Source organism: Hylobates moloch, unplaced genomic scaffold, assembly GCF_009828535.3.
Source record: "Hylobates moloch isolate HMO894 unplaced genomic scaffold, HMol_V3 SCAFFOLD_13, whole genome shotgun sequence".
Taxonomy (NCBI): Eukaryota; Metazoa; Chordata; class Mammalia; order Primates; family Hylobatidae; genus Hylobates; species Hylobates moloch.
The window spans coordinates 36,981,090-37,007,409 of record NW_026652288.1 but is presented as its reverse complement, the minus strand read 5'-3'; the positions used below and the strand labels follow the sequence as shown (position 1 = coordinate 37,007,409).

Genomic DNA, 26,320 nt, shown 5'->3' with positions numbered 1-26,320 from the left:
AGGAGTCCTGAGCCTCAGAGTCAAATGGCTGAGTGCCACCTCCCAGCCACCCCCTGCAACAGGCAAGCAAATGACCACATACCCATGGGAATTTGGGCAAGATCTGTCAGAACCAGAGAGAGCTGAAGGGACCTGAGTGAAATTCCACGCCCGGTGTGGTGGCTCATGCCTGTAATCTCAGCACTTTGGGAGGCTGAGGCGGATGGATCACAAGGTCAGGAGTTCGAGACCAGCCTGGCTAACATGGCAAAACCCCGTCTCTACTAAAAATACAAAAATTAGTTGGGGGTGGCATTTGCCTGTAATCCCAGCTACTCAGGAGGCTGAGGCAAGAGAATTGCTTGAACCCAGGAGGCGGAGGGTGCAGTGAGCAGAGATCGCACCACTGCAGTCCAGCCTGGTGACAGAGCAAGACTCCATCTCAAAAAAAAAAAAAAGTGGAATACAAAGAGAGATCACCAATTTCCCTAAAGTGACCTGGGCTGAGGGCCATTTGAAGCCAGGCAGCAGGGAAATGATCAAAAAGGAGTGACCCTCTCTTTTCACAGCCCCTTGAAAATGAGCCACCACCCTGAGCCTTGAATGAGGGAGAGACAGTGCTCCTGTGAATTCTTCAGAACAAATGACAAGCTCAAGTTTATAAGTTACCAATGTTTTGTAAAGTTAAACCAAGAGTTAAGAAGCAGCATTCATTAGCCAAAGGCGCTGAAGACATTACAAGGCAAGAGCTGGCCCGCAGGACTCCCTGGAGGGGACCGTCCACTGGGAGCAGGGAGTCTGCATGGCAGGGACAAAGGTCCTGGCAGCCCAGGGATGTAGAGGAGAGAAGCTGGTGGACAAGAAGTAGGTCCCAGCAGAAGGGAGCCTGGTTTAAGAACAGTTAACTAGAGGCTAAGCACTGTGGCTCACACCTGTAATCCCAGCATTTTGGGAGGCCGAGGTGGGCCAAGTGCTTGAGCCCAAGCGTTCAAGACCAGCCTAGGCAACAAAGCAAGACCCATCTCTTAAAAAGTTTTTAAAAAACAAAAATAAAAAATAAAAACAGGCCAGGTGCAATGGCTCACACCTGTAATCCCAGCACTTTGGGAGGCCGAGGTGGAGGATCACTTGAGGTCAGGAGTTCGAGACCAGCCTGGCCAACATAGTAAAACCCAGTCTCTACTAAAAATACAAAAAATTAGCCGGGCATGGTGACGGGCGCCTGTAATCCCAGCTACTCAGGAGGCTGAGGCAGGAGGATCACTTGAACCCACGAGGCGGAGGTTGCAGTGAGCCGAGATCACGCCACTGCACTCCAACCTGGACAACAGTGCGAGACTCCATCCCAAAATAATAATATAATAATAATAATAATAAAATAAAGAACAATAAACTAGTTCTGTCACTCATGGTTTAGAACTTGCTGGGAGAGAACTGTCTTTGGGCTGGGCTCGGTGGCTCACACCTGCAATCCCGGCACTTTGGGAGACTGAGACGGGATGATGGCTTGCATCCGGAAGTTTGAGACCAGCCTAGGCAACATGGATACCCATTTTGTAGAGACCAAAGATAAAAAATTAGCCAGGTGTGGTGGCACATGCCTGTGGTCTCAGCTACTCAGGGGGCTAAGGTGGGAGAACTGCTTGAGCCCAGGAGGTGGAGGCTGCAGTGAGCCATGATCATACCACTGCAATCAGCAAAAAAAAAAAAAGAAAAGAATTTTCTTTGGATACTTACAAACTGTTCTGCCTAATAAGTGAAAATGACCAGAGACCAAAATGAAAAATATATTAGGCCGAATTACACCAAATTGTCCACATCTCCCATTTTTGACCACACTGCAATTAGGTGTTTTCAACCCAATGCATTTTGAACCCCCTGTGTATTTCGTTGTGTCTAGAAAATACCCATATGACCAACAGGAAAAATAAAATGTTCGCTAAGAATGAGAAAATTCAAACAATGCAATTAGGCAACCTCTCAAATCCCAGTGATTTAAATAAGTCACAGGGAGTGCAGCCAGCCCTTCACAGCATCTTCCAGGATGGCCCCCGCCCCAGGGCAAGTGTCACTGCTCCTGTGTTCCTGAGGCACTGGGGCCCCTACCCAAGGTCAGGCAGGGAACAAGTGTGGCTGGGACTGGGCTTCAAAATCCAAGCCAGGACACCCTGCTGGGCTGTATTCCTCCCCAGTCTCGTTTCCTGGTGTACCACGCGAAACTACTTCCATTTCCATCCGTCCCACCATGCACCCTCTTCCACATTTTGACACTGCTGGAATGCAGATGCATCTCACAGTTGGGGTCTGTCTTGATTTAACTGGGCACTCCTTTTTCTTGGCACTATATGACAGCACCTTCGATTTGATGAAATATCACAGCAGGGTTTAATACACAGGCTGTCGTGAGGTAGAATGCCTGTGAGGTATCTGTGCAATGAGACATTCTGCAGCTGGGGGAAAGACTGAGGCAGGTCTGTATGCTGACTTGGGATGATCTGAGACATCTTAAGGGAAAAAGGAAGGTGCAGGGCTGGGTGAGGTAGCTCACTCCTGTAATCCCTGCAATTTGGGAGGCAGAGGCTGGAGGACTGCTTGAGCCCAGGAATTCCAGACCAGCCTGGACAACGCAGGAAGACCATGCCTCTATAAAAAATTTCAAAATTAAGGAAGGTAAAGAACAGTATACAGTTCTGTGCTCCTAAGTTAGAAAATAATGAACTTCTGCAGACACATGCTCCCATAGGCACAAACATCTCCAGAAGAGAAGTCATGATCCTGGAGCCCTGCTTGCCTCCAAGGGAGGGGAACTGGGAGTCGAGGGAAAGGAACAGGCTCTAATAACAAATGGGGGCCGGGCGCGGTGGCTCAAGCCTGTAATCCCAGCACTTTGGGAGGCCGAGGCGGGCGGATCACGAGGTCAGGAGATCGAGACCATCCTGGCTAACACGGTGAAACCCCGTCTCTACTAAAATACAAAAAAATTAGCCGGGCATGTTGGCGGGCGCCTGTAGTCCCAGCTACTTGGGAGGCTGAGGCAGGAGAATGGCGTGAACCCGGGAGGCGGAGCTTGCAGTGAGCCGAGATGCGCCACTGCACTCCAGCCTGGGGGACAGAGCAAGACTCCGTCTCAAAAAAAAAAAAAAAACAAAAAAAAAAATGGGAAGCACTCGCTATCATCAGCTATCCCTACTCCCACCCATTATGAAGGAAGAACTGAGGCACAGATTAAAAAACCAGATTCCAGAAAAATAGCAGTTGCTCCAGGCTTGGTAGCTGGAATCACAAAAGGCCTGTGCACAGGTAGCTGGAATCACAAAAGGCACGCTGCCCTCCCCACCCACTCAGAGACCGGAGTCCCCATAACCCATCTATGTCCACCCCACGGAGGCAGAGATTTCCACCTGCTTTGAACACAGTTCTGCCCCCAGAACTCATGGTGGATACTCAGTAGATACTTGGGTAATGAAAGAGTGAGGCAGCCAAAGTCCAAGTGGCCCCAGGGCCAGGGCGCAGCAGGGCCCAGTGCAGACCCAGGCAGAGCACGCACTGAGCCCTGGTGCAAACTCGGGCAGAGCGGTGTTGGCTTCTGCAGTCCCTGGCCCAACATCTCAAGCCAGTATTTCTCAATTTATTTTAACCCATGCCCCCTTTGGAACAAATTACAGCCTAATTCCCAAACCCTACACTAATATTCCTGTTTTTCAAAAATAAAAGGCGGGGGGCAGGGCAGGAGCCCATTCCATGACAAGCTTTTTTCTTTTTTGTTTCTTTTTGTTTTTGGAGACAGAGTCTCGCTTTGTTGCCAGACTGGAGTGCAGTGGCTCCCAGGTTTAAGCGATTCTCCTGCCTCAGCCTCCAGAGTAGCTGGAACTACAGGCACCCGCCACCACGCCCAGCTAATTTTTGTATTTTTAGTAGAGACAGGGTTTCACCATGTTGGCCAGGATGGTCTCGATCTCTTGACCTCATGATCTGCCTGCCTCGGTCTCCCCAAGTGCTGGGATTACAGGTGTGAGCCGCCGTGCCCGGCCTTCCATGACATGCTTTATCAGACATAGTTGTCCTCTCACAAATTTTAAATTTTTTTAATGCTGACTCTGAGTAAATGATGGTGGATTGGGGAAAACAAAAATCACAGATCTCCTAAGAGATACAGTGAATATATTAAAAAGGAAAATATGTCTCTCATATATAAAGATTTTGAGAGACTGTCACGTGAAGATGGCAGATTGCAGACTAAGATGTACAGCGTGGTATCATCTTTGTTTTCAAAGAGAGGGGTGGAGAGAACACAGATGGTCCCTCTGTGGAGACAACCCGAATACATGAAGGACGGCACAGCCACACCACCAGCCCAGAAGCAGCTCTGGGAGGCTACTCCGGATGGGAATCAGGAGCACAGTCCCTGGAACCACCCCAGCTGGGGCTCCAAGAGTGGCTCTGCCACCTGGACGAGCTCAGCCCTCCCAGCTCTCCCCTCCACCAGGGCCTGGGGCTAAGAGGTTGGTGGGCTGTGGGCGCAGAGCACCGCGCACAGGGCTGGGTGAAGGGGAGGGTGCCGAAGACACTCGCAGGGGCAGGCCTACTCCACTTACCCTGGCTCCCACTGCCCACCCTACAGAGAGCTCCAGAAACCACAGGGATGCAGGAGGTTATCCAGGAGTAACTGGGGCTCGCCTGCTGCCTGACAACCCTCCGATCCAATTCTAACCGGACCAAAGTTGCAAGGTTGCAGCACTCGGAATTCCAGACGAAAAGCAAGGGCCTCTGTCCAAGATCCTTCTCAAGGGTTTGCAACATGGGGTCTGGGGCAAAGGGGAGCTCCCCCTGAAGCTGGGCCTCAAGTATCTTCTAGTCCCCAGAGGAGAGCCCCTGGGGAAACCACGACTGTAAAAATAACAGCACTGAGTGGCCAGCTCCAGACACCAGCTCGCTTGATTCTCAAGAGCACTGCAATTCTCAAGAGCCAGCATTTCTGCTGTGGGGACTGAGGCACCTGGAGGTGGAGTCACCTGTGAAGGTCACACAGCAGGGACGTGGCAGAGCTAGCACTCACCTGTGCACAGCCTACTCCTCCTTAGCACCATCCGCCTGTCCCTGAGCCTCAGCGAAGCTGCTGAAAGCTACGTGAGACTCAGGAGGGTAAAGCAGGGACCCTCTCTAGGGAAGGCTCATGGGACACCCAGCCAGGGAGCCCAGGGGCAAAGCGAAGGAAGAACTCTCCTCGGAAGCCATGATCTGCACCCGCCTTTCGGAGAGGGGCCCCCACCCCTGCCACTCAACAGCAGTCCCACCAACACCTTCCACTTGCAGAGGCTGGTACCACTGTGCGTTATGGTGGAAGACTCCTGTCGCCCTCCCAGCAACCCTGTGTAGTAGGTACTGCCATTCACTTCGTGCTAAAATGACAAGACCGAGGCACAGAGAGGCTCATCTGCCCACCAACAGAGGCCAGGGACACAACCCAGGCACTTCTACCTCCAAGAGCACTTCCCCCATTGGTATTTTCTGGAACCTTCTCATCCTCATTTGGGCTCGGGGCCAGGGGAGGGACATGGGGGAGCCACGTTCGCCATACCAACACTGGGAAGGGCACAGTACGGGGCGAGCACAAGCTCTGGGCCAGGAGCTGTGGGGCCATTGCCGCCCAATGTGCTGCCTGCCTTCCATACCAGCTGGGGACCTCACAGTGGGTGAGAGGACAGGCTCTGGGGGATGGCCTGGGCGTGGATCCCAGCTCTGCCCCTTCCTGCAGGCAACACTGGGCAGGTTGTATGCCCTTCCTGTGCCTCGGTGGGTGAGGCACTAGAGGGTCCTATCAGGGTGAAATGAGACACTGGACATAAAGTGCTGAGAGCGGTGCCCAGCACAGTGAGGTCTCAGAAGGCTGTCATGAGAGTTCACCCAGTCGGCCTGCAAATGTGGAGCGTTTCTGTGTACCAGGCTTGTTCAGGGCACTGAGGATGCAGCAGGGGACAAGCCCATCAGGGCTCCTGACCTGAAGGGGAAGACAAGTATGTAGAAGCTCCAAGGTGAGGGCCAAGCAGGGAGACTCCTTCTCAGAGGGCAGTCAGGGGAGGCCTGAGGAGATGACGTTTAAACCAGGACCTGAACAATGGCCATCCCCAGTGCCTAGGACAGGCCCTTGGCACACAGCTGTGAAATAAATGAAATGCAGGGAAGGAGGCAGGGGACTGGATGGGAAAGGAACCCAGGCAGAGGGAACTGCGTGGAAAAGACCCCAGGGCAGGAGCAAGCTGGGGTGTCTGTGGAAGGCGCACAGGCGCCAGAATGGCTGCAGCCAACAGAGAGGAGTGGAGGAGATGAGGACAGGGAGGAGAGCATGCCCAGACCACTCTGGGCTCTACATGCCACCATGTTAGAGATCTGGGTCTTATCCTCAGCACCACAGGAAGTCACTGAGGGGTTTTAGTCAGGGGGGAACAGGCTCCAAATTTCTGTTTTAAGTCAGTAGCTGCTGTGTGGGCTACGGACTGGGGGCAGTGAGAGGAGACCCCAGCATCCTCCAGGAAAGAGATGCTGGTGGCAGAGGAGACAGAGGTAAGAAAGGTACCAGTGCTGCATGTGCCAAAGGCTGCCATGGGCAGGCCCTGCGCCAGTGCCTTCACGTTTACTTCCTCCTCTGTGCCTCATGACAGCCAGGGAACTGAGCCCCACTGAGGGAGAGACATGGCAGCTGGCCTGAATCCAGGGCCTAGACCCCAACCCTGGGCCATCCTACGGGGCACCCCAGAGAGAAGCTCAGTGAAGCAGAGGTGGCAGGGCTGTCCTTCATGCACAAGCCCGTCCTCACCGCTTCGGGAGTGACGGCTGACTGTGGGGACTCTCCCCTAACCATCATCTCCCCGACCTGGAGGGGCATTTACAGCTGGAGGGCATCTGGGGCCCTCCCTGTGCGCAGATAGCCTGCCTTGTGAGGAGAAAATAAATTAATATATGTAAAGTACTCCGAACAGGATCTAGCTCAGAGAATTTGTTTTAATTATTTTTTATTTATCCAACAAACATTTACTGAACACCTATTTGTGTGCCAGATACATATATAAATATAAATGTCCCACTTGGTGGACAGGTGCTGTGAAGAAAACACAGCTGGGGAAGGGCAAGACAGCGAAGGGAGGCAGGGCGGGATGCACCGGGGCGGTGGCACTGGGGCAGAGACCTCGTGGAGTCGGGGAGAGCTGTGATGGCATCTCAGGGAAGAAGGCCTTAGACAAACGCGACAGCAAGCGCTGAGGCCCTCGGGCAAGAGATGTGCTGGGCATGTTTAAGGAACAGCAAGGAGACACGTGGCTAAGTGAGGGTGCTTGTGGTAGGAAATGCTTCTGGAGAGGTCGCTGGATCATACAGGACTCTGCAGGACACAGCACAGACCTTAGAGTTTACTCTAAGTGGGAGTTTTCTCTAAGCAGAGAAAATACATGATAAGATTTACATCAAGGCCAGGCACGGTGGCTCACGCTTGTAATCCCAGCATTTTGGGAGGCCGAGGAGGGCGGATCACCTGAGGTCAGGAGTTCCAGACCAGCCTGACCAACATGGAGAAACCCCATCTCTACTAAAAATACAAAATGAGCTAGGCATGGTGGCACGTGCCTGTCATCCCAGCTACTCAGGAGGCTGAGGTGTGAGAATCACTTCAACCCAGGAAGAAGATGTTGCAGTGAGCCAAGATCGTGCCATTGTACTCCAGCCTGAGCAACAAGAGTGAAACTCTGTCTAAAAAAAAAAGAAAGAAAGATTTACGTCAAAAAGATCACACATGGCCAGGCACAGTGGCTCATGGCTGTAATCTTAGCACTCTGGGAGGTTAAGATGGGCGGATCACTTGAGCCCAGGAGTTCAAGACCAGCCTGGGCAACATGGTGAAACCCCATCTCTACGAAAAATACAAAAATTAGCCTGGTGTGGTGGCAGACGCCTGTAGTTCTAGGTACTAGGGAGGCTGGGATGGGAGGATCACCTAAATCTGGGAGATTGAGGCTGCGGTGAGTCGTGATTCTGCCACTGCACTGCAGCCTGGGCAACAGAGACCCTGTCACAAGAACAAAAAGATCATACTCACCTGATGCACTATTAAGTATTCTTGCCTGCCAAGACCAGGGGTCTGCAAACTTTTTCCATCAAGGACCAGAAAGCTGGGTGTGGTGGTTTGTGCCTATAATCCCAGCACTTTGGGAGGTCGAGGAGGGAGAATTGCTTGAGACCAGGAGTTCCAGACCGGCCTGGACAACATAGCAAGACTCTGTCTCCACAAAGAAATTTAAAAATTAGCCAGGCATGGTGATGCACACCTATAGTCCCAGCTACTCGGGATCCTGAGGCATAAGGATGGGTTAAGCCCAGGAGTTTGAGGCTGTAGTGAGCTATGATTGCACCGCTGCACTCCAGCCTGGGCAACAGAGCAAGAACTTGTCTCTAAAAAAAAAGTTTTAAATTTAAAAAATTTTAACTAAAATTTTAAAAGGGCCAACAATTAAATTTTTTAGGCTTTGCAAGACAGTCTTTGTCACAACTGCTTAACTCAGCCATAGTAAGCCAAAAGCAGCCAGACTATTCATGAACAAATGGACATAGTCATGTTCCAATAAAACTTTATTTACAAAAATGGAAGGCAGGGCCATAGTTTGCCAACCCTGTTCCAGGCCTAATTCTAGTTTACAAGAAATACAGACATGGGGAACAAAAGTAAACAACACCAAAAGGCAATAATACGGCACACTCAGAAGGTGTGACATTCTATAAGACAACTAGCCTGGCTTGTGAAAAAAAATAAAATAAAATAAATAAATAAAAAATCAATGTCTTGGGGAGGAAAAAAAAAGACAAAGGGCTGAACTAGATTAAATAAAACAAGTCAAAGAGACACGTGTACCTTGAATGAATACTGGTTTGAAAACAACGTTCTAAAGGTTGCATATCCTTCAAAAGGTAACTCAAGAAATTCAAGTATGGCATGGATAAGGAGAAGTTACTAGTAAACAAAGATTATAATCATCTCAGGCGTGACAGCGTCATGATTCTGTAGGAGAAAGTCCTTATTCTTAGGAGATGCCTGCTGAAACACTAAGAAGTGTCACTAAGTATGAACGCAAGTTCAAGTTCAGCATAAAACACAACCAGATGAAGCACACACGGTGAATGCTGGACTGCAGAGTCTAGGAGTGGGGCGCCTGGATGTCCATTCATTATACTATTCTTTCAACTTTTCTCCATGTGAAACACATCTGCAGGGAAGTGGGGGACAGGGAGGAGGGTCTCTCCAGCTGGAGAGGCAACCAGGAGCCCAGTGAGGAGGCGCTGCAGCACCTAACCAACAAGCAGTCACCGACTGGCACCCACCTGCCCTGCAACCCCTGCCTCCCTCCCCAGGCTTAAGAGAGGCCAGCTGACATCAGCCTGTGTGGGCCAGGGCTGTGAGGACAGCATCAGTCAGCCAGGAGCAGAGTGGAGGGGGTCTCCCTCTTGCTGGGTTTCTGGTTCACCCCCTCCACCCACCCATAGTTAAGGTCAGAAATCTGGGACCTAGTCTCTTAGTCATTCCAGCAGTTTTCTCTTTGGCAACAGCAGCAGGTACCAAGAAGAAAAGGCAGGTGGGGCTCTCCAGCCTACAGAATCTTGGTAAAGGAAGGCATGTTGTCTTGTGAAAATAGAAACGAGACCATCTCTCCTGCCTACCAAAACACTTTGTCAGCTCCCTGCTCCCATTCCAGGCTTGCAAACTGTGCCAGGTACTGCTGCATCAGCAGCTCCTATTTATCATCCCTCTGAATCGGGTAACTACCCTGGGACAAACCCCAATTTACTAAGCGCCTGCCAAGCCCTGTGGGGATCTCCACCTGGAGTCCAAGGCCTTGGCTGAGCTCTCCAGCTTCGAGCGCCTCCACTTCCCCTCCTCCAACACTCCTGGCCCCTTGGTTCTCTGGTGACACAGAACCCCCTGTGGTCCCTGGAATGCATGAGCTATTTCACCTCCAGGCCTTTGCATATGCTGTCCCTTCTGAACTTTTCTCCTTGCTATCTCCGTGGCGAACTCCTATCCAGTCTTCAAAACCCAGCCCAACACCCAGGACCTATACACCTACTGGTCTTGATCTGTTTTTACTGGCCATTCATGTTTTGGTCCATAGTTTTCAACTGAGTAGCACCTCAGCTGGCTTGAGATGGTAATTTTGTTCCCCTCAGTGGGGTAAGTATATTTTTTACCTTGGGAGGATGTGCAACAATAATTATAGTATAGATTATAGTAACAAGTCTCATGATATTGTGGGTTCCTGAGCTGTACTGTCCAAGAAGGTAGCCACTAGCCATATGTGGCTCTTTAAATCAATTAAAATAAACTAGAAGAAATCCATTCCTTGGTGGCTGTATTTCAAATGCCCAATCGGCACAAGCAGTCAGCACAGGCAATCAGCACAGGTGCCTACTGGACAGTGCAGATACAGGGCATTTCCACAATGGCCGGAAGTTTTCTTGGACGGCACGATTTTAGGGCTCTCCAGAGGGTCTGCTGCAACCTTACCCCATAGATAAGCTAGAAAACTGTTTCTCAAAGTGAGGCCCAAAAGGACAAAGTGGGAAAAAGAAACATTTCCCACTGATTACAAAGGGCAAAGCTCCTTAATCTATAAAGAGCTAATACATAAATAAGAAAAAGAACAACTACCCAACAGAAAAATAGACAATATAGACAGTTCAGAATAGGAACTCACATGGCCCTTGAGGGTCAAACTCATCCACAGAGAAAGAAAGGAAAGTTAAACACCCTGAGGTGCTGAATTTTTCCACTGCTCAGACTGGTACAAATCCAAATGTTTGAAAACACAAGGCCATGGGGGCACTCTCAGATATCGCCTAATGGAAACATCGCAAAACTACAAACTCATTTTCCCTGTGCCTTGGCAATCCTGCATCTAAGCACTCGTCACACAGGTCTACCTGTGCACACATCAAACGAGACAGACACGGCTATTGCACTGCAGCATCGCTTATAACGAGCCAAAGGCTGGAAACAACCCCAGTCATCACAATAAAGAATGGCTAAACACACTTGGGACACGCATGTCCAACTGTCCAAAAAAAAAAAAGAAAGCAAAACATGAAACAAAGCAGCTGCATCTCTCCATATATCAAGGCAAATCCCCCAAGGTACACTAAGGGAAAAAGCAAGTCCAGAAGCATGTACAATGCTACCTTTTGTATTTAAGAAAAAAAAAAAAAAAAAAGGCAGCCAGGCACAAACGTCTCGCTCTGCTCTTCGAGGGCACCTAAGAACAGTGATTAACTGGGGGGCAGGAAGGTGGATGGAAAGGGCAGGGTGGGGGAAGCTCCCACTAGACACCTCCTTATATTGTTTCAATTTTGAAATAGATGAGTCTTTATCATCTCTTCTGATTACTAAATTGATCTTTTTAAAATGACTCTCTGGACCACCTGCCTCAAAATCAATAGAGATGCTCATTAAGAATGTAGTTCCTGCCGGGCAGGGTGGCTCACGCCTGTAATCCCAGCACTTTGGAGGCCGAGGGAGATCACCTGAGGCCAGAAGTTCGAGACCAGTCTGGCCAACATGGCGAAACCCTGTCTCTACTAAAAATACAAAAATTAGCCAGGTGTGGTGGCATGTGCCTGTAATCCCAGCTACTTGGGAGGCTGAGGCAGGAGAATCACTTGAACCTGGGAGGTGGAGGTTGCAGTAAACTGAGATGGCACCACTACACTCCAGCCTGGGCAACAGAGCAAGCAAGACTCCATCTCAAACAAAAAAAAAAAAGAAAAGAAAAAGAAAAAAAAAGAGGGTCAGGTGTGGTGGCTTGTACCTGTAATCCCAGCACTTTGGGAGGCCGAGGCAGGTGGATCACCTGAGGTCAGGAGTTTGAGACCAGCCTGGCTAATATGGAGAAGCCCCTTTTCTACTAAAAATACAAAAACTAAGCCGGGCATGGTGGCACATGCCTGTAATCCCAGCTACTCGGGAGACTGAGGCAGGAAAATCGCTTGAACCCAGGATGTGGAGGTTGCAGTGAGCCAAGATCGTGCCACTGCATTCCAACTTGGGCAACAAGAGCGAAACTCCATTTCAAAAAAAAAAAATAATAATAATGTAGCTCCCTGACCCTGGGCAGATCTCCAGGTAGTCACAGGTCTTGAGGCAAGGCCCAGCGGTCTGGACATTTCAAGAGCTCTGCCTGTGATTCCGATGCACCCGCAAGTCAGAGAGCAGAGTAGGGTCTTCAGACTAAGAACCCCAGCTCTTCTCAGCCCCAGCTGGGGAGACCGCCCCACCAGAAGTGCAGACAGGAAACCCCTATGTAGGGTCCCAGGGAAAGTCTCTCCATCTGTACCTTTTCTCCTCACACCAGGCTTGCTCCCTCTCAAGGGCAGCCACACAGAGGCCCAGACTCACCTCTCATCTGGAGAATCCACGTGGAAGGTCCTCTCGATGACTGTGGTCCACTGCAGGCAGCGTATGACAAAGGTGTTGGGTCGCGGCCTCTCGGTCTTCATCAGCTGGCATTCTGCAGGTAGAGGGAACAGATAGCAGGGGGCTGAGGGGATAGCCCTGCCAACCTGCAGCCCAAAGTGTCCGAGCCACCTCCCACAGGCCCAGCCCCATGCTAGATGGTGCTGGGGACACTCTAGGGATTGACACAGCCCTGGTCCTGTTCTTACAGGGCTCAGGGTCTAGTGTGTGTGTGTGGAAGGAGAGAAGCCCACCAGAGAGTGATGGCTCCATAGACAGGGCCGCGATGGGGACAAGCCTAGAGGTGTGCAGAAGCTCAGAGGTAGCATCCAACCCAGCCTGGCGGGTGGGGGGACTTCCCAGAGGAAGCAGCTTCTCTGAACTAAGCCCTGAAGGAAAAGGGAACTTAGAGGGTACACAGAGAACAGATGCTCAGAGGTGAGAGGTGACAGGAGGTTCAACATCCTCAGGGGGTGGCCAATTCTGCTCCAAGAGTGAGGAGGGGTGAGAGACAGGCCTGGAGAGGTGGGCTGGGGCCAGCCGGGCAGGGCTTTGGAGGCCATGGGAAAGAATCTGGACTTTGTCCTCAGGGCAGCAGGGAGCCACAGAAGGCTTTAGATAGGGTAGGGACACGAACAGACTGAGACTGATCCCTCTGGCTGCCATGTAGAGGGTGAGACTGGAGGTCGGAAGGCCAGGGAGGTGGGGAGCCAGCTAGGGAGGATGGGGCCACACCAGAGTGGAGCCCTGCAGACAGGCCATGGGGAGAGGGCACTGAGGACCAGGCCCAGGCCTCTTGGCCTGCCGTCCCTGAGACGGAGACAGGAATAGAAAGCTGGGAGAGGCCTGAAGGTCAGGTTGGGATGTGGCACATATGAGGGACCTTGAAGACACTTGGGGAGATGTGTCCAAGGAGCAGCCTGGGATAGGCTGGGAGTTCTAGTGAGACACTGAGGTTGCGAACAGATGTGTCAGGGTCACCAGCACACGTGGAGAGCAACCAGGAAAAGGCTTCATGCAGAGCAGTGTGGGACGGGGACTGGGTTCCAGAGCATGGCAGGAGAGGATGGTGGTCTGAGCTAAGGCACTGGCGGTGGAGATGGGGGTGCCTCTGTAATGTTCTTAGCAGGCAGAACAACAGGACATGGTGACCCATCAGGTCAGCAAGGAAGGAAGGCAGCGGAAGGGGGCAAGGATATGGTCAGGGCCATATTCTCCAAGGCTCGGTCAAGAGCTTGGGGCTTGTGAAACTTCACTGCCAGGGTCTGGCTGGAAGACATCCCTTTGGGTATCACGGAGGGACAGAGGACGCGAGGCCAGCCCTGTGACCGGCTGAGTGGGAAGCTGTGACCCGTCTACGTCCGAGGGACAGGGGATGGAGACTGTTACCAAAGCACAGGATGGGAGGCACTTGCCACCAGCTGGGGACCCCAAGGCCTGGCTGACAGAAGCTGGAACCACAAGGAGGCAATGCATGGGGCTGGGTGTGGGCAAGTGCCCTGGCTTCTCCTTCCCTCCCACTCTGCATCGCCCCACAGGACAGCCCTGCCTGGCCAGCTAACAAGGAGGGGAGAGCAGGGGAAGGGCGAAAACAGATCCAAGGGCAAGCAGGCCCAGGACAGGCCCACGGCTCAATGAACAAGTCCCACAAGCCCCTAAGACCCGCCAGCCATCCTGTGAGCACCAGAACACTGACCCACTCATCCCAAGACACACCTGCTACAGAGAAGTTGTTTAAGGGGGGTAGGGTCTGATCAGGGGCCTCGGGCCTCTCCTTGTACCCAATGAAGGAGCCGTCGCTCTTCAGCAGGAAGTACCGTGGCCTCCAGGTCTTGATGTATTCACCTGAAATGAGGCAGGAGGGGAGGGAGAGAGGTTAGGACAAGGTTGAGCGATGTCCCAGGTAGGCGGCAGGAGGCCCAGTGTGATGGTGACTCACAAGGGGTACCACGGGGCGGGGAGGTGCGGGGGACACACGAGAATGCCTCTCCCGGAGGAGCCCTCCAGGTGGCCCCTGCTGACGCAGGCTAGGGCACTGGGCTGAGCCCGGGTGATCCACAGGTCATGCCTGGCAGGAAGGCGCTAGCAGCAGTGCCCTGGGGCACCAGTTGCCTCAGCGTGTGGCCAGGAGCAAGCTGTCTGTGCCAGCTCCTGGCCTAGTCCCAGGGGAGGCTCAGGCTTCCAAACATACATGCCCTGTGGCCCTGTAAGGCCAAATCCCATGGGCTGGGATTCACCAATACAGCTGTGCAGGTAGCTCAAAAGCCAAAACACTTCTGTGCCAGGCGGGGTGGCACTGCTGCCACACCCTCCCAGTGCCCCTTGACTCCTTCCAACTGTTCTTCAACCATGAATATCCAAGCACCCTACACACACACACACACACACACGAACCCACTCAGAGAGTTGCTAAGGATTAAAAGGAGATGGTGAAACATATCCACACAGAAACTTACACAAATGTCCGCAACAGCATTATTCATAGTAGCCATCAAGTGGAAACAACCCTAATGTCCATCAACAGCGAATGGATAAACAAAATGTAGCAGATTCATACAATGGAAAACTATTCAGTCATAAAAAGAAACGAAGTACTGAGACATGCTGCCATGTGGAGGAACGTAACTTATGCTAAGTGAAAGAAGCCAGTCACAAAGGGACCACATATCATTAGGATTCCATTTATATAAAATGCCCAGAACAGGCAAATCTATAGAGATGAAAAGTAGGGCCCGGCACGGTGGCTCACACCTGTAATCCCAGCACTTTGGGAGGCCGAGGCGAGCAGATCACCTGGGGTCGGGAGTTGGAGACCAGCCTGACCAACGTGGAGAAACCCCATCTCTACTAAAAATACAAAATTAGCCAGGCATGGTGGTGCATGCCTGTAATCCCAGCTACTTGGGAGGCTGAGGCAGGAGACTCCTTGAACCCGGGAGGCAGAGGTTGCCGTGAGCCAAGATCACACCATTGCACTCCAGCCTGGGCAACAAGAGGGAAACTCCGTCTCAAAAAAAAAAAAAACAAAAAAAACCTGAGTATGGTGATGGATGCACAACTCTGAATATACTAAAAGCAACTGAACCGTATACTTTAAACGGATGAATCATGTAGTACATCAATTTTACCTCAACATGGCTATTAAAGACCAGCACAGTGGCTCCCACCTGTAAAATCCTAGCACTTTGGGAGGCTGAGGCAGGCTTAAGTCTGGAGTTTGAGACCAGCCTGGGCAACATAGTGAGATCCGGTCTCCACAAAAAATGTTTTTTAATTAGCCAGGAGTGGTGGCGGGTGCCTGAAGTCCCAGCTACTCAGGAGGCCAAAATGGGAGAATCACCTGAGCCCAAGAAATTGAAGCTATGATGGTGCCACTGAAGTCCAGCCCAGCGACAGAGCAAGACCATCGCTCTTAAAAAAAAAAAATGCATTTATAAAAGCCTCCAAAAAATACTTAACCAAGGGGGTGAAGGGCTTGTATACTACAAAACATTGTTTAAAGAAATTAGAGATCTACATAAATGCAAAGACAACCTATGTTCATGGATTAGAAGACAATATTGTTAAGATGGCAATACTACCCAAAGCAATATACAGATTCAATGCAATCCCTATCAAAATTCCAACAGGCTTTTTCTTTTTTCAGAAATAGAAAAGCCAATCCTCACATTCACATGGAATTTCAAAGGGCCCCAAAGAGCCAAAATAATATTGAAAAAGAAGAATAAAGTTAAATACTTTCCAATTTCAAAATTTACTATACAAAGCTATAGTAATCAAAACAGTACAGTTTATATAGGACAGACATACAGACCAATGGAAGAGAATTCAGAGCCAAAAAATAAACCCAAATATCTACATTCAACTGATTTTCAACACAGGTGCCAAGATCATTCAATGGGGAAAGAATAGTTTCTTCAACAAAGAGACTATATTTTTTCAAAACGAAAGAAAACCTAGGAGAAAAAATATCCTTACAATTTTTTTTGTTAATTTAAATACCGTTCCTTGCAGAGCAGGGAACAGTGACCTACAGGCAATGTGCCCAGAGTAGCCTATCCTCACAATCTTATCCCTATTTTGCAGATGAAGAAACTGAGGCAACTGGATATCCACATTCAAAAGAATGGAGTTGGACCCCTACTTCACACTATAAACCATATACAAAAATAAACTCAAAATGAATTGACCTGAATATAAGAGCTAAAACTAAAAAAAAGTCTAAGAATACATATGAGTAAATCTCATTACTTTGAATTTGGCAATGAATTCTTAGATGACACCAAATGCACAAAACAAAAACAAAAACTTAAAGTGAACTCATCAAAATTAAAAACCTTGTGCATGAAAGGTCACTGTCAAGAAAGTAAAAAGATAACCTACAGAATGGGTGGAAATACTTGGAAATCTAACAAGGGTCTATTAACCAGAACACATAAAGAACTCTTACAATGCAACAACAAAAAGACAAACTGCCTGATTTTAAAATGAGCAAAGGACTCAAATAGACATTCCTCCAAAGATACACAAATGGTCAACAGAAAGATGAAAAGATGTTCAGCATCATTAGTCTTCTGGCAAACATAAATCAAAATCACGATGAAGGCCGGGCGCGGTAGCTCACACCTGTAATTCCAGCACTTTGGGAGGTCGAGGCAGATGGATCACTTGAGGTCAGGAGTTCAAAACCAGCCTGGCCAACATAGTCAAACCCCATCTCTACTAAAAATACAAAAATTAGCCAGGCGTGGTGGCACATGCCTATAGTCCCAGTGCTTGGGAGGCTGAGGCCTGAGAATCATGTGAACCCAGGAGGCGGAGGTTACAGTGAGCTGAGATCGTGCCACTGCACTCCAGCCTGGGAGACAGAGCAAGACTCTGTCTCAAAAAAACAAAACAAAACAAAACAAAAAAACAAAAAAAACCACACACACAATGAGTTACAACTTTACATGCCCAAGGACGGCTGTAATGAAAAAAAACAAGTGTTGGCAAGGATATAAACTGACACCCTCATGCACTGCTGGTGGGAATGTAAAATGGTGCAGCTGCTTCTTCAAAAAGTTAAATATAGAATGTATCACCCCGAGGCCAGGCACGGTGGCTCACGCCTGTAATCCCAGCACTTTGGGAGGCTGAGGTGGGCGGATCACAAGGTCAAGAGATAGAGACCATCCTGGCCAATATGGTGAAACCCCGTCTCTACTAAAAATATAAAAATTAGCCAGGTGTAGTGGCACACGCCTGTAGTCCCAGCTACTCAGGAGGCTGAGGCAGGAGAATCACTTGAACCCGGGGGGCGGACGTTGCAGTGAACCGAGATCACGCCACTGCACTCCAGCCTGATGACAGAGTGAGACTCCATCTCAAAAAAAAAAAAGAATATATCACCCCAATGTCCATCAACAAAAGAACAGATAATAAAACGTGATACATCTACTACATAGAGATTATTCATCCATAAGAAGGAATGACATATTGATACACGCTACAACATAGAGGAACCTCAAAAACATTAAGCTTAGCCAAGTGTGGTGGCACCTGCCTGTAGTCCCAGCTACTCTGGAGGCTGAGGCAGGAGGATCACTTGAGACCAGGAGGTTGAGGCTGCAGTGAGCCATGAGCCAAGGTCCCACCACTGCACTGCAGCCTGGGCGACAGCCCAAGACTCTGACTCAAAACAAAACAAAAAACCATGTTGCTAAGTTAAAGAAGCCAGTCACAAAAGGCCACATATTATATGATTCCATTTACATGAAATGTCCAGAGTAGGTAAATTCATAGAGACAGAAGGTAAACTGGTGGTTAGCAGACACCAGGAGACAGGGGGTGCTATGAATTGAATTGTCCCCCAAAGTTCATGTGTTGGAAACTTGATCCCCAATGCAGCCTCATGGGAGGTATTTGGGTCAAGGGAGCACCACCCTCATGAATGGATTAATGACATTATCACAGAGTGGGTTCCTTATAAAAGGACGAGTTCGGCCGGGCGCAGTGGTTCACGCCTGTAATCCCAGCACTTTGGGAGGCCAAGGCAGGTGGATCATCTGAGGTCAAGAGTTCAAGACCAGCCTGGCCAACATGGTGAAACCCCGTCTCTACTAATACTACAAAAATTAGCCAAGCATGCTGGCACACGCCTGTAATCCCAGCTACTCGGGAGGCTGAAGCAGGAGAATTCCTTGAACCAAGGAGGCAGAGGTTGCAGTGAGCCGAGATCACGCCATTGCACTCCAGCCTGGGCGACAGAGCGAGACTCCATCGCAAAAAAAAAAAAAAAAAAACAAGACTGTCTTGTTCTCTCTCACCCTTCCCCTTTCACCATGGGACGTGCAACAAGAAGATGCCAACCCTGAATCTCGGACTTCCCTACCTCCAGAACAGTGAGAAATAGTTTCTGTTCATTATAAATTACCCCGTCTCGGGTAATGTGTTATAGCAGCACAGAATGAACTAAGACATAGGGTACAAAAACTGACTGCTTAATGGGTACAAAGTTTTATTTTGGGGTAATGAAAAGGTTCTGAAACTAGATAGAGGCAGTGGTTACACAACATTGTGATATACTAAAGGCCAATGAATCATACACTTCAAAATGGTTAATCTCACGTTATGTAAATTTCATCCCCATTTTTTTTTTAAAGGATAAAAACTAAAAAAAACCTCATCTGCGTTACTGGAGGTTAGGAGAGTGGCAACTGCTTGGGAGGAGCACAAGAGCTTCCGGGGACTGTCTTACTCTATTTCTTGAACCGTACACTGGGATTGGGGTGAGTTTATTATCTAGGCATTTATCTGTGGCCTTTCATACTTTGGTAACAAGCTAAGAAAAGAAACCTAAAAGCTGAACACAGTGGCTCACGACTGTAATCCCAGCACTTTGGGAGGCCAATACAGGAGACTCACTTGAGGCTAGGGGTTCAAGACCCGCCTGGGCAATATAGCAAGACCCCATCTCTACGAGAAAAAAAAAAAAGACAAAAAAACAGGTAGAAGGAAAAATATCCTCACAATTGTATTCCTATTTTGCGAATGGGGAAACTGAGTCACAGAGCGGTCCTATTACGTTGCCCAAGCTTCCCAGCTGTTACCTGGGACAGCCAGAATTGGAAAGCACAGCCCACATCTTGACTACTACACCGTATGCCTCTAAACCGGCAGATGGGGCCCAGCATGGGGCGTGGCAGAGGGCAGGCGCTCTGCTAATGGTGGTGTGCTGCAGCTGTGTCAGAAGTGGCACCAGCATATGGCATGAGTGACTCTGATTAGATGTACTATTACTACACCCTTGGCCTTAAGCACGGCTTGCTGGATGAGAGGCAGCACATGGGCCAGGCCTTGAGAGCACTAGTTCAGGTGTCAGAGGGCCTGAGTCCAACCTCAGCTCTACCCACTCCTTGCTGAAACCTCAAGCAAGTCACTCTTCCTACTGAACCTCAGCTTTCCAGTCTGTAAGGTGGCACGTGCTCCACAGGGCATCTATAAAAATTCAGCAAAATCAGGCTTGCCTAAAGCAGAGACAGGTGTTTGGCACACAGTAAGTGCTCAGTAAACCAGCACTGCCATTATTTTAACCACCAAGGGGGTGGGTGTGGTGGTACAGGTCCCAAAAGAGCAGTAGTCAGCAGGGCCCACCTCACCTTGCCCACCTCTGCCAGCTGCTACTCAGAAAGATGGGCACTGGGAAGGCCCAAGAATGCAGGTGTGCACACACGTGTAGGGTGCAAACCTGAGACAGGTGTGTCAGAGCTAGGCCATCCCAGATGACAGGGGCAGGCCTGTGGCTGGATCATCTGGCTCCTCGTAACATGAACTGGGGACACGGAAGGCCCAAGAGGGGCCAAGACTCATTTAATGCCATCAGTAATCCTAGACCAGAGAGAAACTTTTGCCCCTCCAACGGTTCTGCACCCATCCCAAGGCTCTCACAGTCCAGCCTAATTTGAGCCATGGCCTCCACACGTGCAGGCCACGGGACAGGAGCCCATGACCCTGTGTACCCCAGCACACCACCCACACACCACGCCAACCATTCATTCAACAACCATTTACTGAGTGCCTACTGTATGCCTACCACTTTTAGACCTGCTGGGGATACCACTGTGAAGAAGCCTCATGAAAATGCCTACCCTTGTAGAGTTGACGACATCAGAGATCTGGCTTGTTAACCCACTTTATGGATGTGAAACCAAGGCTCAGTGAGGTGACATGGCTTGCCCACAGTTGCACTAAGAGGAAGCAGCAGAACCAGGGTTAGAACCTTGATAGCTGCCAAGGCTCAGGAAGCTCCATCAACAACCCCAAACTCCAGGCTCAGGCTGGGGGACTGGGCCAAGGGACCTTAAAAGCCATCTCTGTCCAGAAAGAGCAGCAGGACACGAATCTCCTCTGCTCAGTCAGGTGGGGAGGCTGCTCCCAGGGAGGGGCGTCCATCCCTCATCGCTGCTGCCTGTCTGCGTCTGCAGGCTGGTATGGTGCAGGATGCGCGGCTCTTCCCGATGCCTGCAGCGCCAGCTTCCTGTCCTCTCTTTGAACAAGCCCACTTACCCCCTCGGGACTCACTGGCTGTTGCCTCTGGCATAACTGTGAAGCTCAATCTCTGACTTCCTTCAGGCCTTTATTCAGATGCCCCCTTCTCAGCGAAGCCCCCTCTGGCCGCCCTGCCTGCCTCATGCCCTCCCATCCTCACGCTGCTTGTTTTTTCTCCATGGCTCGCGCCACTGTGTGACATGCATGTCTGCCTGTGAGCTGTCTGCCTCCCCATCAGCGCCCAAGATACCAACACGAGGATGGGATGTTTGCCTGTCGGGCTCACTGCTGGACCCCAGGACCTAGAACAGTGCCTGACCCACAGGCGCTGCTCAGCACGTGTTTGCTGAATGAATGCAAGTGCACACAGGGCAGCCAACCCCCACACCTGGGGCCCTTCTTCCCAGGGGGAGGCCCACAGAAGCTGGCCTGAGACAAAGCCATCTCTCAGCAGGTGGTGCTTCTCCCCATCTGCCTCCCAGTCTTGCTTGGCAGCCACTTGGGGACAAACAGCCCTGGGGTCAAAAAGGGTTTCTTCTCTGTCCTAACTTCACTAAAAGGGGACCTCAGCTTCCCACTAGTACAAATGGATCAGGCCACGCATCGGCTCACATCACAGGGTTGCTCTCGTCTGGAGTGCCAAAGCCAAGGTCCTTTTCCATGGCCTGCAGTCGCGACACGGCTGGACCCCACGATGCTCCTCTGCTTGCCTCCCCCAGCTCGCCCTCGCTCATGCTGCTCCAGCCACGCTGTTACCAGAAAACACCAGGCACATCCCCACCTGGGAGCCTCTGTCCTTGCTGTCCCTCTCCCTGGGACACCCTTGCCCAGCCAGCGCCTCACCCCCTCCAGGCTCCAGGCCTCTGACTGCCGTCTCTTCAGGGCAGCATCTCCATGCACCCCCCCCGCCCCCAGCCCATTGTCCCTCACTCACAGTTCCCACTTTTCACCCCAGCACTTGCCACCCCGACATTCCATGTCTACTTATTTACTGCCTGCCCCACCCCCACTGGAATGTAAGCTCCATCAGGGGACCACTGTGTCTCGGAGCTTGGGGCTATCAGGCACGGCACACAGTCAATGAATACTTGCTAACTGAATGAATGCTGAATACTGCCTCACTGTGTTAGTTCGGTGACGTGACTTCCCCTCTCTGGGCCTCAGTTTCTTCATCTATAAAATGGGGCTATGAATGAGATCACTCATGCACAGGCAGATCCCCGCTCTCCTGCCCAGGTGACCACTGAAGGAGTCCACGAAACGGGGGCGTAAGCAACTGTGGGCCTGGGGCTGCGGAATGCTGGCTCCTCAGGCTGGTAAGACCCTCCGCCTCTGCCTCTCAGGGCACAGCTTCCAGGAGGAGCCAGCGTGGGAGAAAGAAGCAATCTGGCAGGCAAAAGCGGCCTCTTACCACGCTTGTGGAGCCAGCCTTCTTTGATGACAGACACCTCGTTCATAGTGGCAGCGTGGTACGCTGTCACCTAGCTCGGGACAGCTCAGGGCAGCAGGACATGCAGGAGGCGCCGTGGACAGGGCACAGTCTGCAAGACAAGAGAGGAGCTGGTCAGGGCGGGAGGGGATTCCACACCAGCCCCTTCCCTGAGGACACCGGGCTCTGAGGCCCTCTGGCTGCTCTGCCCACTCGGCAAAGGGTAAGGCCAGCAAGGGTGGTGTGGAGCCCCGCTCTCAAAGACCCATTCTGAGCACAGAGATGTGGCAATGTCCCCAGCGACCCCAATTTGGGGGAAGCAGAGCTCCCCAGCCTAAGCGCAGGCCAGACCCCAAACTCAGGACATCCATGCTGGGGGGAGGTGGCCCCTCCACCCACAGTCACTCCTGACTGAGCAAGCATCAAGGTAGCCGAGCCCTGCCCCCCCGTCACTCCCATGGCCCAACACTGAGGTAACCCAGTATGAATCAGGCAGCCCAGGGTACCTGAGGGAGTGCGCAGAGCCACCAGCATCTGCCTGTCCCCCCACCATCTTACACACACACACACTCTTTTCTCTCTCTCCCCCCTCCCTTCTTTCCAAACCAGGAAGCCACCAACCTGCCACCTTCAACAAACTAAGCACACTCCCGTTCCCCCCATGCCATCCCACGCCATTCCCTGAGCCTCAGTGGCCTCCCCCCCCCCCACCCCCGTCAGATGACAGAGAAAAGACAGGTCTCAGACAATCCGGGATCTTGAACAAGAAAGCAACCTACTGCGTATGCACGGTCTGGGGCCTAGAAGCCAGTCCTGGGGGCTTGACCAAGGCCCTGGTCCCTACCCCAAGACCTTCACTTCTGTCCTCAGGGACCAGCAACCAACAGACTGAGGGACGCCGAGGCCACTGCTTCGTCTCAGGTTCCCAGAGCGGAGGGGAGGAGGGCGTGAGGCAGCGCCAGCTGGGCCCCTACCTGGAGCCTGGGGCCTGGCCAGGGTCCACAGAGACCAAGGCGCCTTTGCCTTTCCCAGCCTGGGGTTATTTGCGGACAGCAGGTCGGGAGCTACGGTGGCCCCCAGAGAAGTGGCAGCTGGCTCTAGAGACACCGTGGGCATCAGCTTTCTCTCGTGCCCCAGGGGAGCTGGTGGGCCGGACACGCTACTGCCTGGCATGTGACAGTGGCAGGCTGCCCAGGTCCCAGGCAGAAGGAAGGGAGGTAAGTGGGAGGAAGCGGGAGGAAAGACAAGATGGACAATGACAGGGAAGTAAACAGGAGGGTGAGAAATCACATTCTGTGATTGCTGCAAAGGCAATGATGTGAGGCTGGGAGCAGCAATAAGGGGCTCCCCTTGCCAGCAACATGCCCGCCACCCCACAACCCAAACACACAGGACTGCCAGACTCTCAATCCTCAACATCCCCACATCTCGGCCGGGCACAGTGGCTCACGTCTGTAATCCCAACACTTTGGGAGGTCAAGACAGGAGAATCCCTTGAGCCTAGGAGTTTGAGACCTGCCTGGGCAACATAGTGAGAACTTGCCTCACTACCTAATTTTTTTCTACAAAAAAATTAAAAATTAAAAAATTAGCCAGGCATGGTGGTGTGCACCTGTAATGTCAGCTACTCGAGACAGGAGGATCACTCGAGCCTAGGAGGTCGAGGCTGCAGTGAGCCTTGATTGCACCACTGCACTCCAGCCTGGGTGACAGAATGAGACCCTATCTCAAAAAATATATAAATATGTATGTATTTCTGTATCTCCCACTGTTCTGTGTGTCAACCTCTAATGTGACCATCTCTCCCCATCCTGCCTGCGGCCTGGCTCTAGTCGGGTCTGCCTCCACCTCTTCCCCGAGTTCCTACGCTCCACTCTTGCTCCCTCCCACTCACCCCACATTCAGCAGCTAGAGGGATCCCCAGCGCTGAACCTGTCTTTCTCCTGCTCAGAACCTTTGTGGCTCCCTGGTGTTCCCAGCAAAAAAGCCAAACTCCTCAGCTGGGGATCCAAGGCCCTTCAGGACCCGGCCTCTGCTGCCCTGCATTCCAGGTGCATGAGCTGAGACGTGCACCTAGAAAGCCCTCGGGAAAGGCTAAGGACCTTGACGTTGACTATTGCACCTCTCCAGTCTCTCCACCCTACCCGACTCTCCATGTTACGCTTCTGTCACTCAAGCATTTCCCTCTGGCCTCCGTCAGGGACAGCGCCTCCTTCTGGGCATTCTTCTCCCTCTTCCTTGAGGTCTCAGCTAAACCAGTGCCTCCTCCAGGAAGCCTTCCCCACCTCAGAGGCTGCACTGTGTGCTCTTTGTGCACCCTCGGAGCAACCCTCCCAACACCTATTAACGCTAATGCAGCAGACCAGCAAAGCGTCTTATCTAATGAGCACATGAAGAAAGAGGCCAAGTGTCCCCAGCTGACTCCCACCCCAGGATCAGACACAGCCAGGGACACACTACCAGACTCTCTTCACGACACCAGTCTTTTTTGGGGTGCATCCTAGGCTCCGGATGGTACCAGCAACAGAATGTCACTAAGACACAGCCCTGCCTTCATGAGGCTCACAGTCTGGTGGGAGGGGCAGAAAAATATATAGATATGCAAATAATCAGGTGGTGGGGAGGCTGGAGAGTGGAAGAACAGGATGTTAGCTTGGTGTGGAGGACTTGTGAGCAGACACCCGAGTTAACTGAGGGAGTGAGCTGTGTAGACACATGAGGAAATGCATTTCAGCAGGGGAACAGAAAATGCAAGGACCTGAGGTAGGAGGGGGCCTGGTGAGGGGAAAGCCAGAGAGAAGTGGACAGGTGAGAACACCAAGGGCCTTCTGGGCTATGGCTGGGACTGAGAGAAGCCCATCCCCTACACGGACCTACACCACGCCTTCCCTGATGCAAGCTCAGTTCAAAATACTTCCCAAGTACTTTGAGGGAGAATTCGGAGTCCAAAGGAAGGGCTGATGTGGAGGGAACAGAACAGGGGATCCATGTCTCATCCCTCTCGCTGGCCCACAGCGGCCCAGGGACATCGCCTCTCAGGGCCCTCGTAATGCAGCAGCACCAGGGCTATTGGCAGCTAAAGCACCCACTGTGGGCCCAGGGCTCGGCCTACTGCCTGGCGCCCAGTGAACAGCCAAACACACGGCTGCCATTATTCCAGAGAGAAGCAAAGGCAGCCAGGTGTGGCCAAGAGTGGTCTGGGTTCCAGAGTTCGAGAGCCACTGCCAGCTGGGTGGCCTTGGGCAGGGTGCCGGCGCTCCCATGGAGTCTCTCCTGAATGCTCCCAACACCCCACCAGACAGTCAGTGACCACACCCAGGTGAGAACAGAAGCTCAGAGAAGGGAAGCTGTTTACCTTGGGTCTCCCAGCCGAGAAGCAGCGGAGGCCCTGGCCGCTGCTGGGATTAACAGAGCTGCTTTTTACAGTCTCATCTCAGCAACTAAGGAATCAGCACAGCTGGAGGGAGAGCAAGGGGAGGAGTTGGAAGATCCCCTGCGTCCCTCCTGGATCCTGCCCTGTCCTCCTACTGAAGGTGGCGCCTCAGCTGAGGTGTCCGTGACGCAGTCCTGTGGATGAAATACCAGCCACTGCAGCCAAGAAGATGGCTGGCTTAGGCCGGGCACGGTGGCTCACGTCTGTAATCCCAGCACTTTGGGAGGCCGAGGTAGGGAGATGACCTGAGGTCGGGAGTTCAAGACTAGCCTGACCAATATGGAGAAACCTCGTCTCTACTAAAAGTAGAAAATTAGCCAGGCGTGGTGGCACATGCTACCTGGGAGGCTGAGGCAGGAGAATCGCTTGAACCCAGGAGGTGGAGGTTGCGGTGAGCCAAGATCACGCCATTGCACTCCGGCCTGCGCAACAAGAGCAGAACTCTGTCTCAAAAAAAAAAAAAAAA

The 26,320-nt window shown here is 51.6% G+C and overlaps 1 protein-coding gene across 8 annotated transcripts in view; it reads right to left on the bottom strand.

Moving 5' to 3' along the window:
* Window positions 1-26,320, bottom strand: part of AKT2 (AKT serine/threonine kinase 2) — a 55,119-nt gene that overhangs the window by 12,110 nt on the left and 16,689 nt on the right. For 4 of the 8 annotated variants that reach the window (XM_058427044.1, XM_058427045.1, XM_032172918.2 and 1 more), the window contains 5 exons: window positions 26,195-26,276; window positions 25,777-25,988; window positions 22,404-22,533; window positions 14,180-14,308; window positions 12,407-12,518 (listed from right to left, as the gene is read on the bottom strand). In XM_058427044.1, the coding sequence (XP_058283027.1) occupies window positions 12,407-12,518; window positions 14,180-14,308; window positions 22,404-22,449 (287 nt within the window). In that variant the 5' untranslated portion in view covers window positions 22,450-22,533; window positions 25,777-25,988; window positions 26,195-26,276. Of the gene's footprint in view, window positions 1-12,406; window positions 12,519-14,179; window positions 14,309-22,403; window positions 22,534-23,200; window positions 23,306-23,395; window positions 23,545-25,776; window positions 25,989-26,194; window positions 26,277-26,320 lie in introns of those variants that run through there. The other 4 variants (XM_032172919.2, XM_032172921.2, XM_032172920.2 and 1 more) reach the window with 4 other exon arrangements.